The sequence below is a fragment of the Elephantulus edwardii genome, unplaced genomic scaffold (genome assembly GCF_000299155.1).
Source record: "Elephantulus edwardii isolate Elephantulus edwardi_28Jun2011 unplaced genomic scaffold, EleEdw1.0 scaffold00004, whole genome shotgun sequence".
NCBI lineage: Eukaryota > Metazoa > Chordata > Mammalia > Macroscelidea > Macroscelididae > Elephantulus > Elephantulus edwardii.
In genome coordinates this window covers 12,199,078-12,214,813 of record NW_006399754.1, presented here as the reverse complement: position 1 = coordinate 12,214,813, position 15,736 = coordinate 12,199,078, and the positions used below count along the sequence as shown (strand labels likewise).

At 45.7% G+C, this 15,736-nt stretch overlaps 2 protein-coding genes across 3 annotated transcripts in view; one reads left to right on the top strand and one right to left on the bottom strand.

The window, feature by feature from the left end:
* The window catches only part of FARP1 (FERM, RhoGEF (ARHGEF) and pleckstrin domain protein 1 (chondrocyte-derived)), a 343,383-nt gene extending 340,814 nt beyond the window's left edge, over positions 1 to 2,569 (top strand). The window contains exon 26 of the mRNA XM_006879564.1: positions 2,371 to 2,569. Coding sequence (XP_006879626.1) covers positions 2,371 to 2,452 — 82 coding nt within the window. The 3' untranslated portion in view covers positions 2,453 to 2,569. The remainder of the gene's footprint in view (positions 1 to 2,370) is intronic.
* Positions 2,570 to 9,418: 6,849 nt separating this feature from the next.
* Positions 9,419 to 15,736, bottom strand: part of STK24 (serine/threonine kinase 24) — a 144,590-nt gene continuing 138,272 nt past the window's right edge. For both annotated transcript variants that reach the window (XM_006879563.1, XM_006879562.1), the window contains exons 9-11: positions 15,115 to 15,183; positions 12,215 to 12,351; positions 9,419 to 10,483 (exon numbers count right to left, since the gene is read on the bottom strand). In XM_006879563.1, coding sequence (XP_006879625.1) covers positions 10,447 to 10,483; positions 12,215 to 12,351; positions 15,115 to 15,183 — 243 coding nt within the window. In that variant the 3' untranslated portion in view covers positions 9,419 to 10,446. The remainder of the gene's footprint in view (positions 10,484 to 12,214; positions 12,352 to 15,114; positions 15,184 to 15,736) is intronic.

The following is a 15,736-nucleotide window of genomic DNA, read 5'->3' as shown; positions in this document are numbered from 1 at the left end:
CCATTCATTGTTGTCATAGCTGCTGCAGCCATTGGGTTGGCCCTTCCCCAAGGGTCTTCACCTTTCCATGGACCATCACTTTACTAACCAGTGACTGATACCTCCTGATAACATGTCCGCAGTACGTGAGAGGAAGTGTCCTCATCCTCCTGTCTAATGAACATTCTGCTTGTACTTCTTCCAAGACCTATTTGTTCTTTCTTCGAGCAGTCCATTCGGTGTATTTCACCAATACCACAATTCAAAGGGATCCGTTCTGTTTCGATCTTCCTTATTGTCTAGTTTTCAAATGCAAATGCTGTATCTGAAAATGCTGTGGCTTAGGTCAGGTGCACCCTAGTCCCCAGAGTGACATCCTTGCTGTTTCACACTTTGTATCTTCTGCAACAGATTTGCAAAGGCAGCACGCAGTTTGATTTCCTGACAGCTGCTTTACATGTTCTGGGCATGTTCTTGGAAGAGACCAGTCCTTGGAAAAGGACAGTCATGCTGGGAACAGTAGAGGGTCAGAGACACCCCCAGCAAGATGGACATTGATAGTGATGACAGGCTCAAGCTTATCAGAGATGATGGGGACTGTAATTCACAGGCATCCATTCGTCTTTGGTGTAACACAGGGCAAGATTCAGATCTGTTGTTCATAGGGTTGCTCTAACTTGTAGTAGACTCACTGGCAACAACAGCTTCCGTAGAGGTGTTTCTTGTTGTTGTTATGTGCCATTGAGTTGCTTGCAACTCCAAGCGACCCTGTGTATGATGGCCCTGAAGCCTGCTCTATCTTGTGCCAACCTTATTGTCTCTGACACACCTACCCTTATTACCCCAGTCACTGAATCAGCCCGTCTAATTGAGGGGCTTCCTCTCCTGTTCTGTCCCTCCACCCTCCCAAGCATGATGTCCCTCTCCAAGGACTGGTGCCTTCCTGAAACATACCCAAAGTGTGTCAGACGAAGCTTCAGAATCCTTGCCTCCAAGGAGCAGCCTGGTTTCACCCTCTCCAGGACAATTTATAGGGGAGGCTAAGTAAAACAAAATTGACTGCTTTGTTAATTTCTCTGTGGATCATGAGCATTTTTCTGTTGGGGGGTAAATAATACTGAAAGACTGTAGTCTTTGATCATCATCAGTAATTGATTCACAATCTCTGCTTTCAGAAAGCAAGGATAAGGGTCACTGGTATATCTGAAAGGCATAGTATGGCATGTGGTGGATGGCGACCTACCTGGTTATTGGCCGTCTTCATGATCACTGCTGTTTGGGTCCCATTACTGCAGCCATTGTCGGTTCATGTTGTTGAGGGGTTCCTCCCCCCCGCCGCCTCTCCTCTCCTTCCCCATTAACCAAACATGATGTCTGTCTACAGAGCTGCACAACCCAGGAATAATGCATCCACAGTAAACAAGTGGAAGACTCAGATAATATTCTGTGATCCATGAGATTCTCATTGGCTAATTGTCTTAATTAGCTCACTCACTTAGCTTTTTACCCCCTAGTCGTATTCTGAAATCTGTCCATTATAGGTGCCCCTGAAAGTGTGTAAAAGCAGGTTGGCAGATACCTGAAATAGCTTCTAGAACATTCTAGAACAGGTTACAGGTCTGGCCTGGATAGGGTGAAGCCAAACTGTTCCTTGGAGGCAAGGATTTAGAGACTCCATCTCATACTTTGGGCATGTAGCCAGGAGGGACCAGTCTTTGGAGAAGGACATGATGTTTGGAAGGGTCGCAGGACAGTGCAGGAGAGGAAGACCCCGGATGAGATGGATTGATAGAGTAACTGAGGTAATGGGAGGAGGTGTGTCGGAGTCTGGCTCAGGACAGGACAGGCTTCAGAGCTGCTGTACTAGGGTCACTAGGAGTTGTAGTCTCACGTGTGTATAAAATGATACTTCACCAGGGATGAGGCACACTTGTGTATCCCCAGTAAGTTCTTTGGTTGTCTGTAATACACATGAATTGTCTGCAGTATTCACAAAAAGATCACGGCCAGGTGGGCATCTGGGGTCCACTGCTCCCCGAGTGCTCAAAGTACAGTGTGCTGTGGAAAGGGCCAAGTAGATCCTTGCTCTCCTGCGGGGCTGTACCTGCAGGAACGGTGACATCCGTCCCTAAAAAGCACATCACCACCAGGTGGTTCTTCTCAAACTACGTTTTTAAGCGACGACAGGAGGAACCCTCATCCCTGCATTCTGTGCATGGGTTCTGAGATTTCATGTAAGACTTTCTCTGTTGCTAAGATTGTGTATCACCATGTTGTCTAGCCTGCCACTGGGTAAGGAATGACTGCAAAGTAACTCAGAGACGTAACAACTGAGAAGGGGGCTCCTAAGAGGTGGTCCCCGGCTCCTGATGCCCTTGTCCTCTGTTCCAGGTGGATGGAGGTGATTCGAAGTGCCACCAGCACGGCTCCGCGTGCCCACATCTTAAGCCCCAAGGAATCGCACGTGTACTGATGGCGGGACGTCCAGCCGTGGCTGCTTTCCAGAAGACATTTCCTCCATTCTGTATTAATGAAATCTAGTAAAATTAACACCTGTCTTAAAAGCAAAAACGTGGTTTCATAGCAACTCTCTCACCTGTCTCTCTGCAGAAATTGGTTTTTTTTTTTAACCTTGTCTTTTCCAATGTTGATTTCTCATCTGAACGGAAGCACTCTAACCTCGGATCCCGGGTGCCATTTGTTTGTCATTCTCTTGGTGGGCTGGTTTTTTGGTTTTGTTTTTTTTTTAATTATTATTATTAGCTTGTGCCAGTATTAAAACATTGTCATTATTATAGTGCCAAATGACATCCCCCCCCCTCCCGCATTAACTGCGCCTTCAGGAGCAGTACAAACACATCCGTTCAACCAATAAACAGGGCGAGTGCTCTTTTTCTTACAAAAAAACTTTTTATTATTTTGATTTATAGGCTGTTGCATTTTGAAAATGGAATAATAATGCATTTTCCAGTGTTTGCAACACTCAGGACTCAGTCTTGAGCAAGTGAGATCATTTTCTGATTCCCCCCACCCGCCCGATCTTTCTACTTTTATAATAATAGATTCGTAGGACTGCCTTCTTAGTAGATGAATTAGGATTTTGCAGCGCACAACGTTCCACTTTGGGGTTTCATGCTCTGATGAAACCCTTCTTACCAGACCTACTTCCTGGCGCAAGTTGACCAAACTGTTTTTAAGTGATTTACAGGATGTAGCAGTCTTGTTTTCTGTTAACAAGAGACACAGAAATCCAGTGCAATATCTGGTTATCCCTGTACTGTGAGTGGTGTATACAATGGGAAGATATGAAGCCGTGGTGTTTTGCTGTTTGTTTCACGAGCATGAAAACCCCCTGTACTGTCATTAATCAGGGCCATTTGTGACGTTATGTTATGGAGAGGTTTTGTGAGTTTATGTGGATGCAGAAACACTATATAAAGTAATGGTACGTAGTCCCTGGGCACGTGTATCCTGTATACCTATATCCTACTCCAACTGTGGTTTGGAACTGCACACTTATAGTAGTATATATTGTGCCTGTCTTATAAAAAAGCAAACCCCAATCAACATTCTTTTCTTTTTTATACTCATTCCCCCCCCCAGGCATAGGGTTTGGACAGTATGCCACTGCACATCCCCGCTAATCGGACTACACAGGGGACTTTGGTTTCCAACAAGTGCTGGGACCCCACTAGTTGAAAAAACACTTGCCTATATTCTGGTGAAGGGGGTGGCTTCTATTCCCTTAATACTGAAGATCCTTCCTAAAGCAAGTCTAACACAATCCCAAAGGAGCAAGAGGCCCTTTTCAACGTAGATCTCGTCTGTCGTTCTTCGGAACCACAGCTGGGAGCGTCTACCTGATTGGCAAACGTGCGGAAGTCCACAGAACTCTGGGGGGCTGGGACTGGTCTATGTGAGAATAGCCGTTTACAAATGGATGTGTAGCTTGAGACCTGTTAATCATTTGCCTTACAATATGTACCAGATGGTTTTATGTACTAACAAAAGGGAATAAAAATACCTCACGCCACAATCCAGCATATTGAACTTTTAAGGCAAACCACCAACTGGCTCTTGTCTTGATTTTCCTCAGGTGTGTGGGGTAGGGTGGGTGTCCAACCTCTCACTAAGACAAGACTTTAAAGGAAAATCTGTCCGCAGCTTGGCTGTCACTGGGGACATAAGGCTGATAATCAACTTCTACAGGTAAGGAGTAAGGAAGACAGTGCTCAGAGCCACATTCTTTGACAAAGGCCCTGAAAACAACATTGGGCTCTGGGGTTTGTCCAGCATCCAGTAGGCAGGACAGCCAGCCTGCCTGATGTGAAGCTGCTGTGTGCTTGACCCGTTGTCAAGCACCCGAGATGGAGTGATGTCAGAAAAATTCTCCCCTTAGGAGTCACTTGTCACCCACCTGCGAGACTATCGTGGTTCATTCACTGCCCGGGGCACAGCACACCAGAACTGACCGGAGTGCGCTGACACTGTTGTCACCATGTCCTACCCCCATCCCGACATTTCCTGGAAAACCAATTTACCTTCAGAACTGTTGTTAGGTGCCGTCAAATCGTAGACGACTCACAGCGACCCTATGAGCACTGTCCATAGAGTTTCCTGAGGCAAGCCATTTGGGAAGTGGACGCCACTGCTGCTTCTGAGCTTGTTTAATCCGGGAGCTCTGCCAGGGGTAACCATTATCGCATGTGGCACATCAGTGGCACAGTGTTCAGCTTCACAGCAACCACGAGTTACCTCTGTATAGCAGTGCACAGAGCAGTGCTATACTGTTCCCATACAAAAAATCCTGTCTCCTTAAAATTTTTAGTTTGTCAACAAAGACCTGAATAATCTTTACTCATCCTAAAAAATAAAAAAAGTTAAAAAAAAAAACCAAAAAAAAAACCACAAAACACCAGGGTGGGAACAAGAGTATCTGAGGTACGTGGTGCTGTTGTAACATATTGTTTCCTGCCTCAGTTCGGGAGGATCGGAGGTCTGAATGTAGACATGACTCTTACAGAAAAGGTCCTGCTTAAGCTAGAGAGCTCCTTGGTTCTCTTTGTTACGTGTGTGTACACTCTGGTGTGTATATAGAGCAGGTTTAGGTTCTACCCTACCCTGGCATGACAAAAGAAAACCCCTAGTTCCAAACATGTTGCCGCACACTTTTTAAATTGACAACCGTGCTTAGAAACACATTTGCAGTCATTTGCGACATGTTAAAAGTTACCAAAACCCAATGAACCACCAAGTCAATTCTGACCCAGCAAGCCTCTTGTGGGTTTTTAAGAGGCTGTCAGTTCCAAGGGAGGAGACTGCCATTCTTCTGGAAAGAGTGGAGCAGTTGATGGATTTGAACTTTGTGCCTTTGAGTTGATAGTTCAATTCCTTCTCCACTGGGCCACAGGAGAGCCATCCCATAGGCTTCCAAGACTCTAAATGTCTACAGCCACTTCCTGTTCTCAAGGAGCTGGTAGGTTCTAACTTGCTGAGAACTCTGGCCACTGCATCACCAGGGCTCCTCACACAGACACAGAGGGTAGGATTTTAGAGGACCCCAGCCCGTTGTGATGGATCATCTGTGTTCTTCTCCAGCACAAAGGCATCAATTCATCTGGCATCCCTATTCACTGTCCAGCTCTCAGATGCATAGCAAGGGATCGGAAGAACCATGGCCTGAATCAGATACACCTTAGTCCCCAAACTGAAGTCAGTACTCGTCAATAATATGGAGAGGTCCCTGACTGCACACTTTCCCAGTGCAGTATGTCTCCTGATTTCCTGACTGCTGGTACCAAGGGTGTTAGTTGTGGATCCAAGTAAGAAGTTGTTGCTGACAGTTTCAATTTCTTCTCTATCCACCAGGAAGTTGCCTATCGGCAACATGGACTGCCAAAAGAACAAATAAATATGTCTTGGAGAGGCTGCAGCCAGAGTGCTTTTTGGAGGTAGGGATGATGAGGCTTTTTGCCTCACACACTGTGGGCATGTTGCTAGGAGGGGCTAGACCCTGGAGAGAGACATGATGCTTGGAAGGGTGGAGGGCCATCAAAGGCAAGGCAGACTCTCAAACATGTGGAATGACACAGCGACTGCCACAGTGGGCTCTAGTGTGTCAGGAAGTGTGAGGATGGTATAAGACAGGACAGGGTTGGGGAGCTCTGGTGGCCTAGTGGCAAGAAGCTGCAACTACATCCCAGAGGTGCACGGTTCAAATCCACCAGATGCTCTGCCGCGAAAGGAGGGGCAAGCTCCTCCTGTACCAGTCAGATCTGATTTGACGGTACACGCACACAAAAAAAGGACAGGGTTCAGATCCACTGTTAACAAGGATGTTATGAGTCGTACCTGACAGCACCTAGCAGTAGGAGCCCGTCATGAACGCAGAGTAACCCACACCAAACGGAATTGCTCTGCACACAAGGCAGAGAATGACAAAACTAGTAACTTCTGCAAACCTTACGGAACCCTGTATTATACAGTACCTTAAGAACACCCCTCCCCTTAACACCATCCCTGTTTGTCTTGTTTTATACCAGAACACAGAAGCCATTTTTTTTTCAACCTTTATTGTGATTTGGGTGAAAGAAGCCATATTTTTAAAGGAAGGAAATATAAAAATGCTTATAAACGGACCACATGTTTTACCAAAAGAAAGGTACAAAAACACTACACAAAGAACTGGACTAGCCCGCTTGGTGAGCCCAACTTGAGGGCCAGTTACTATGTTGCTGGATTCGGAAGGGCTGTGACACTTCATTGCATTAAGAAAATGTGATGATCCCACATTTACTACACGGTTTTTGAGACTAGAAAAACTAAATAGTACCCAGCTACCAATACAGACCATTCTGATTAGGTCGTCCTGGACACGATGACAATACAGAGCAAATTATTATGCTAATTTTTTTTTAAAAAAGGCAACATTATGGAGGGTTGGGAGGGGAGAAAAAGTGCAACAATGAATGAATGGAAATCCAAAGTCTCTGTAAATTTTCACTGAAATTAATAATTTTTTTTTAAAAAAGGCAACATTTACTGGACAGATGAGAGGAACCCCTAAGGTACCCTTTGAATTTGAAATGGAACTATTTTTGCAGGTGATTTTCCATTTCAGCCAGCTGACAGACTGGCTTATTACAAATCACCAGTGAGGACCGTGCTCCCTTAAACAATTAATGACATTAGAATGGCTGATGTTTATCCAGCGGCAAAGATAAGAAAGCAAGGTGGTAAAGGGAAGCTAGAACAAGGGAAACAGAGCAAGCAGAACAGAAATGAGAATGCTGCCACACTGTAAAAAACTAACCAACGGCATGGGCAATCTGTAGTAAAAACTGTTAAAAAGGAACCTGTTGTCACAACCTTCACCTAAAACACAGTTGTTGGCACTGTGGGCCGTCAAACCGACCCACAGCTAACCCTCCAGCGGGTTTTCAGAGGCAGTAAATCACACAGGAGATTGCCTATCTTTCTCCTGTGAGCAGCTGGTGGATTTGAACTGCATGCCTTTGGGAACGCAGCACAGCTTCTTACCACTAGGCCACCAGAGCTCCCCTGAAAGCCCAGTAAGGTATTTTAAAAAAAAAACAAACAACTGAGAAAAACGGGTCTCTAACATTGTCAAGGCATCACAGACCACCCCTGGTGGCCCAACACAGGCAATACGACCAGCTGGGGACACAGAGGAGACATTCAAAACAATATAACCACCAACGATAGCTGGAACACTACCATCATTTCTGTCCTGTCATTCCTGTTTCTGGAGAACAAGCTTTCAACTCATCTACATAAACGAGGCCTGCAGTCGAGGGCAGATACTCCACCAACAGTGTGATTTTGGCTCACTGAGATGTTTCCAAATGTTCATGTGTTGTTACCATCCCCGTCTCACAGGTATGGCCTGTCTGGGTCATTCATGTTCAGCTCCACTCCAACCTAGTTCATCTCTGCCACTGAAGGACCTTGCATACATACACAAATTCTAGCCTCCCTGGTTAAACAAGGTCCCCATCAACACTTCAGCTGATTTTATAACTACAGAAAGCAGTAGCCAGAACAACTGGGCAGGGAAGAGATCTGCTTTCTACCAGTCAAACCTCTTCTGTAGGAAGCTTCTACAGAAGACGCTTCTAATAAACTAAGGGGGGAGGGGGGCACCTGCTGCTTTCTACAGGAGACACAATTGTGCATCATACGCCAGGGATGGCCCAGTGTCTGCTAACTGCCACCAGCACGTGTGGGGCGACTCCAGCCTCTGGTCAGCATAACCTGAGGCTGGCTGCAGCAGCCCAAGCCCCGACCTCGGGGTCTGTTTGTCAATCTGAAGAACTCTTGGATCACAACACTTGCTCTGTCCGGTTTCTGGAAACCAGACATGCCGCAACACTGATGTTTTTTTTTTTTCTTTCTCCCTGCAATGAATCTTTGGCTTATTCATAAGGGGAAGTATGTCTCCCATACAGAACACTCTTTAGAGAAACAAAATATTCTCCTTTTGATTGTTCGAGTTAAAATTCTTGCTGCTCCAGAACAATGCCTACAGCTCTTGTCAAAGCGGACCCAGGAGAGCCCGTGTCAGGTGTGCGAGGCTGAGTCTTCACTGGAGGTTCACCATCTTGCTCCTGTGTAGCTGGTGACTCTCAACAGCCGACCTTCTCACTCGCAATCCAACACGCCACCAGGGCCCCATAATGCACGCAGTAACGTTAGTCATTTACGTTCTACATTTGGCCAAAACACATCTCTTGCCTTTTCACCCAAATCTAATTCTAATACAAAGTTCATGATTGAATTTTAAGAGTTTGAAAAAAAACCCCTCACCTCATGTGGCTAGTAATCCACCACTCAAATGACTCTGGCTTGGGCCTCTGTTCTCCTCCTATAATTCCGTCGGTCACTAGGCCTGGAGGTACTCATGTTCAATCTGCAAAGTCTGTTCAGTAACTTCCTTGTGTCCAAAGAACCACTCAGGAGCGGGCACTCCAGCATTAAACAGAGGACAATAATTAGTCTCAACAAACACAACTGAAACACCGACTTAACTCAGGCAAGCAGGCACTACTACAAGCACTTTTCTATCCCAGAAACCTATGAGCTCTTTCCAGGCCAGTGAGGTCCTGCAGCAAACCAAGAGAAATACAGCCACCCTGGCTGGCCAGCTAACAAACACTAGCTCCGTGTAAAACTAAACCGCGGTCCCTGGGAAAAGGTGAAGAAATTTCACACATCAATCAACCTTGAATCACACCGTCACAGAAGCCGATTTCTAAAAAGTTGCATAGGGAAGTGACTTATTCAACATTTTCAATCTGAGCACTTTAGTCTTCTGACATATCTCATCTCGCTCGCTCTCTCTCTCATACACACACCCCCCACCCATCTCTGCAGGTACATTTTCCTCTGAAGAGTCACATATCAAGAAGAATATGCAAAATAAGCATGATACAAATGTACTGGTATAAGCATTCTGACACTTTCAGGTGGGAAAGGGTATGTAGATTTAACCACAAGGACCAACAGAAAAGAGTGAACAAACAGGGCAGTTACACATGGCGCAGGACTGGCGGTGACACAAATCCAAACATGGTAAATGAGAGCGCTTCATCTGGGGGGGGACACTTTAAAAGTAATCATTTAAAGCTTCATGGGACAAGATATGTTCCAAATTAAAACACTAAGAAATAGTACCATTGATGAAAAAAAGGAAATCAACTTCCAAGTGTACCAAAAGGGATGGAGGGCAAAAGAGGAAACTGCATTTTCTGAGGTACAAATAGGAGTTTTCCGTAAGAGGGGCATTAATTATTATTAATGGCAAACCCTGCAAATACAAAATAAAACCCAAATCACTGATCACATAATTCAAAATTTACATGTTTAATAAAGGGAAGGCAATAGACTCAAGTTATGGCCTGTCCAATATTTACTCCACTGACATTATCTACAGAAGCACTTGGCCAATTTGTACACAGTGATTCTTTATGCACGCCAAAAGGGTTTCCGTAAAAATGACACTATATACAGATCTGTACACCGACCCACCAGAGCAATTCTCCGTCTCCCGGGGGGAGCTAGCGACTTAAAGCGGGATACCTGAGGTTTCATTTCTTCAGTTGCCTTATCATAATCCCAAATATACATTTCAGGGTTGGTTTTTGTGTTTAAAGACACTTTCCTTGAATATGTGCACTATGGTTAAAATAAAAAAAACAAACCAGAACAGTAAAGTGAACGGATCGCTTGCAGGAGCCGGCCCTGTCCACCCCGTCGGAGAGGTGTCATCTTGCAGCAAGGGGACGGTGGATCCCTGGGCGAGCCTCCTGATCCGGGAACCCCCGCAGTGGCACACCTCTTCTCAGAGTCAGCAAAGGGCTCTCGGTGACTTTTAAAAAGGAGGAAGATGAAGAAGAGAAAAAAAAAAAACGGGGGAGGGGAGATAAAACCCCAAACGCCAAAGGAATTTCAATGGGATGAGGTTCCTCCACCACTTAGGGAATATCTAGGGAAAGAGAAAGAGGGAAATTAAGTGTCATTTCTCCAACCTCACGAAACAGTTCACATAACAAAACTACAAGGGTGTGTCCCTCTAGGTCACAAGAAATGTGCAATAGCAATCAAGGGTTCATATATCCACTACTAAAGAATTACTAGAAAAGTAAGGAAAGCTTGATTTCAGAACAAAACCTTGTCATTAATTTTCTCAAAGATAAACTATGTGAGAGTATGCTCAAATGTGAACAGGTGCAATGCTGAAATGCCTCCTTATTCCAAATCCACTTTGAAACGGGAAAATCCGTGGTGCCCAATGACATCATCAGATTTCACAGATACACATGCACGGATGTGAGTAAGAGAAATTTTTTGGTCACAAAAATATTCATGCTTGACCAAATAAATCCCCTTCCTAGAATGGTTTCAGTAATGTAGTCCTTAAGAATGAACAGCTTAAATAAACTTGTATAAAACACAGACACACAGACTGAACAGCTTATCTGCACAAAAATCTTTTTTAGAATTATAATGAATTAACAGTAACTTAGAAACTCAAAGGTAGAGAAATGGTTAAATAAATTACAGCAAACAATGATCTACAGGTGAAAAGCTGTTACATGGTTAACTCTTGCATCATAAAAATTTATACAAGTTAGTAAGTGCACAGAAATTGTGTACTGCATAATCTGTCAACATGTAAAACTAGAATAACTTTATGTTTTATACATAATAACGAAGGAAGGGCACAAAAAGATAACTGGGCTGGAGTGGAGGACCATGAGTAAATTTCCTGGTTACGTAAAGATATGGGAGGTCACCTGAAGACCCAGCTTTTCCTCAACTACCTCCTACCTGTAAAATGGATTACAATTTTTAAAACAGTAAAGTGTTTTTATTTTCTGGTCTAAACCTTAAAGCAAGTTAAAAGACTGGACTATCCTTTTACTAGGCAGCTGAGTTCAGGAGATTAACCCCACACACCGAGGAGACAAAACTGGTTTTCTTTGGATACTCCTGTGGGAGGGGCTCCTGACAGGAGAGCAGGTGTCCCTCCACCAGGTGTTCGTATGGACCCCCACAGACAAGGATCCAGCTGTGAGAGGTGGTCTCCTCCGTCAGGTGTTCCAATAGTACTTCACAATGACCCATCCAGCCGTAAGAGGAGCTCCTCACAGGCAGCCCCTCCGTCAGGTGCTCTATGGTACCCCACACTCCACTGACCCAGCTGTGAGACGGCTCCTCACAGGCAGCCCCCCCAAAACAGGTGCTCTTATGGTACCCACAGAGAATGACCCAGCCTAGCACACAGGCTGTGCGAGATGGCCGACTGAATGCATGCCATGGCCAACAAAGGAGACGATTTTTAGCTTTTGATAGTTCGGGACAATTCCTTTTAAAGACACAAAACCAAACGCAGAGTGGCAAACATGTGGTCAGGAATCATACTTCCCAGATAACTGTGCTGTGTGGTTAAGAGCGGACAGACCTCTGACGGTCACCCGGGGGCCCAACGCTCTGGGGTCCTTCCTGTCCAGCTCCACAGCACTGGGTTTCTAGAATTCAGAACAAATTCTTCTCTAACACCACTCTGTGGTCACTGATTTACAAGAGACCAAGCACAGAGCACCAAGAGGGTGACTTGGCCTGGTCCTTTGCAAGGAGTGTCCACTCCCGATAAAAGAAACCAATGGAGGAAAATGCACGTGTCCTCTGACAGGGGGACGCCGGGGGCAGTTACCTCTGGAGCCGCTGTACGAGCTGGGCCACCATGGTGTCGGAAATCCCGGGGCACGCCTCTTCAGCCAGGTAGATGGCCCCTCGAAGTTCCTCTATGGAGCCCAGGTTACCTCCGCACGCCTGGCTCTTCTCCTTCAACTTAAACACACAAGGATAACACAAGCCACGTGAGCTCAGAACGGAGGGGCACGTTGTTTCAGGAGCAATACAACATCTGGTCCCACACAACACTAGTCATGCAAACATCAGCCGTGGGGGGCACCTCAGACTCGTCTCAAGGGAAAGCTCTTGGAATTCTCTGACACATTCCAAGTACAGGTGACAACAGCCAGGTCTAATTACCACCTACACTCAAGGAGAAAGGAGAGCTTCCGTGATTGAGGGCTCAGCTGTCAGCGGGTGGGCAGTTCAAATCCACCAGCCGCTCCTATGTGCGTAAACAGAGTGCTGACGGCGGTGGGAGCTGACAAGTTGATTCCAATGCTGAGGACCTTCTGGACAGCAAGCAGAAAGAAACACCGCCAGGTCCTGGAAGGACACAGCCGCGGACACTCTATGGAGTGGATCTGGCTTGTCCTTCAGGGTCACTATGTCATGGAATCAGCACCATAGTGACGACGGGTATGGTTTACAGAAAAAACACAGCAGTAACAAGCTTCCCATATGCCTTTCCTAAGTCTGACCATGATGCTTTGTGCTCTCTACTTATAGTGTTCTTTCTCTATTCTCACCTAAACAGTGTCCCCCAAAAGTGATTTAGAAGCCCCGCTCGGCGTGGCTGCCGACACTGAACCAGCAGTGCACATCGTCCAAGCCTTGGCCCCCAATGTGAGTGAGCTGGTCCCTCAACTCCAGAAAACCATCTTTTATGTCCATAGTGTTGTCAACCCCTCCATCCCAGAAAGAATGATGACAACAGATGCTGCCTAAGTCAGCACACAGCTCAGGGCTCACAGTGTCTCAGGCTGCCAAGCAGGAGAGCACCCCGCCCTTCCTCCACTCCATCTTCAGGGCCAGTAAGGAAAACTTCATAAAGCCTTTGGCTTTGATACCACAGGCCACTGTGAAAGCATGTCCTTTCCAGCAGGCGTCTCAATTCTGACCTAAAAACAACAGCTTCTCCTCTATTCCTGAACGAAGCACACAATGGACTGGGAGGTCGGATGGCGTGAGGCATGCAGAGTACTCAGCATCCCAGAGAACACGCACGTTCCTTAAGATCCTTCTCCTTCGACTCCAACACAGCTGACTTTGAGACGGTCACTAGTGTTCCTCTCCAACTGTCCATCACTTAACTACCACTAAACACACACAGTGTTTACAAGCACTAGAGTGAGTAATCTGTAGTTTCCATGGTCCCTCCCATTCCCTGCAGCTACTTTCTTCCACTGCCCCACCCTGCCCTGTGACCCACATGTCTGTAAAATAAGGAACAAAGCAGAAACAAGGAAGTCCAGCAGGGATGGCCCTGGAAAAGCTGAACTTGAAGGCAGCCGGCTGTGCCCTGGGACTTAAGAGACCTAGGCATCATTTGCAGGCTATGTGGCACTGGGGAAACCGGGTTTCGTTTGCAGAGCCTTTTACTAAGTCTTTTAATAGACAACACTTTAATATGTTAAATATTATTATTATTAAAAAACACAAAGAGAGATTTTATGTGAGCATGCTTTTAGGTTGGCTGAGAAAATAAAGGGTCCGACATCTACGAACCCCTAGAAGTGTATAACGTATCAGGGTGCCGACCAAGAGGCCGGCAGTTTGAATCCACCAGCTGCTCGGCAGGAGAAATGGGCAGTGTCCTCCCACACAACAGCTCATGGAATCTGAACCACCTGAGTGGCAGTGAGCAGGGTCTGAGTTTGGGATTACTGTGAGGTGAATCCTGAACAATGAGTTTCTGCAACAGTTTTTCATGTACCCAACAACAAAAGAATATTACCAGCCTCGGGCAAACGAGAAAATCTATGCCATTTTCTCTAACTGCCTTGACTGATCTTCCCATTAAACCATCAAGGGGGTGGGGGGATCACAGGAAAGCAACAGCCCATCAAAAAAAGCCTAGGGGTTAAGCTTTCAAACAAAAACAAATACATAATTGGCCCTTTAAGGACATCCTTGCTGTTAGTGCTCACCAAGAAGGGCCTGCTGGATTCTCAAGCCTACAATCCTGCAGAAACTCAATTCCAGGCCTGGTTTCCAAGAGGCACCACTGGGCAGGCTTGAACTGCCAACTGCTGGAGGAGGACTCACATGTTTATAGTTGTTTTAATCACTCAAGGATTCTTAGGCACATACTAGAACACGTAAAATAAATAGCCAGAAAAATCGTCAAGGTTGGCATCCAATGGCCCTGCTTCTTTTTTCAAAGCAAAGGCAGGTTTATTAGAAAAGACACATCTCGTAGTGAGAGAGGTTAGTGCTCCAGAAGTAAGTAAGAAGAGGAAAGACCTGAGCCTGCATTGATAACGGGGCTATCCTGGGTACTGAGAGAGTAAAGACTAAAGTGAAATCTGGGGGCACATGAGAAAAAGGAAGACTCAAGGGCAATCAGGAATTGTCTTTAAATCTGAGGCCAAGAGATCAGCGGTTGCACACAACTAGGCTTTATACAAAGTACAAAGCAGCTCAGTGAAGTTGAAAATCATCCTGGTAATACAGGGACTTGGCGTTATTGGGTCACTGATATGCCATCCATAAACCTGGGTTGACTGGGTACTTCCCACAAGAGATGTGATAGAAGACCAGCACCCAGAGACATGGCAGGTGTGCACGTGGAACACGGCATCAGCCAACCTCAAAGAAAGCATGGCACACTCCTGAACGCCCCTCACCTCTGCCAAGACCACCCCCACAGCTCACCACTTCTCCCCAGGCCAGGCCAGTACAGGGCAGGGATCTTACCTCTGCAAACAGTGGAGAAATAATTGTGGATAAACACTGAGAGAAAGGCCTCTTTGGGATGTCTTTTACCTTCAAGGAGAAAAAGGGGGAAAATAATCAGAAATCTTTAACATTTTCATTCCAATCTGCAGTAATTCCGTAAACTCTAGTTCTGGACTATCAAAAGATAAACTCTGTTTCTACAATCTCACCATTATGAAATGGTCTCTGTTCACCATAATGCTGAATAGGACGGTTTTTCACTAACTACAGAATCATCACAAAGTTTCATTCGCAGTGACGTGACAAAATCCGTACAGCTGTGCACATCACTATCTCTGGGCTCCGTGTAGAAAGGGACTAAACCCACAGGATTTGGTGTTGGTCCAACTACACTAACTCTCCCCTCAGCACTCTCCACATACAAGAAACTCTACTAATTAAACTCCAGGAACGTAAAGAAGATCCAAGTAGCTATCACAGAGCAGTGGCCTGTTTTCTAGTATTTTGCAAACTCAGGGTCCCCAAAGCTTAAGAGAAATAAGCGCTGTGCTTTAGAAAGAACCGAAAGTAGAGCTTTTCATAAATTTACACACACATACAATACAATACAGGTCATGGTTTTTGCAATCACTTGTTATGC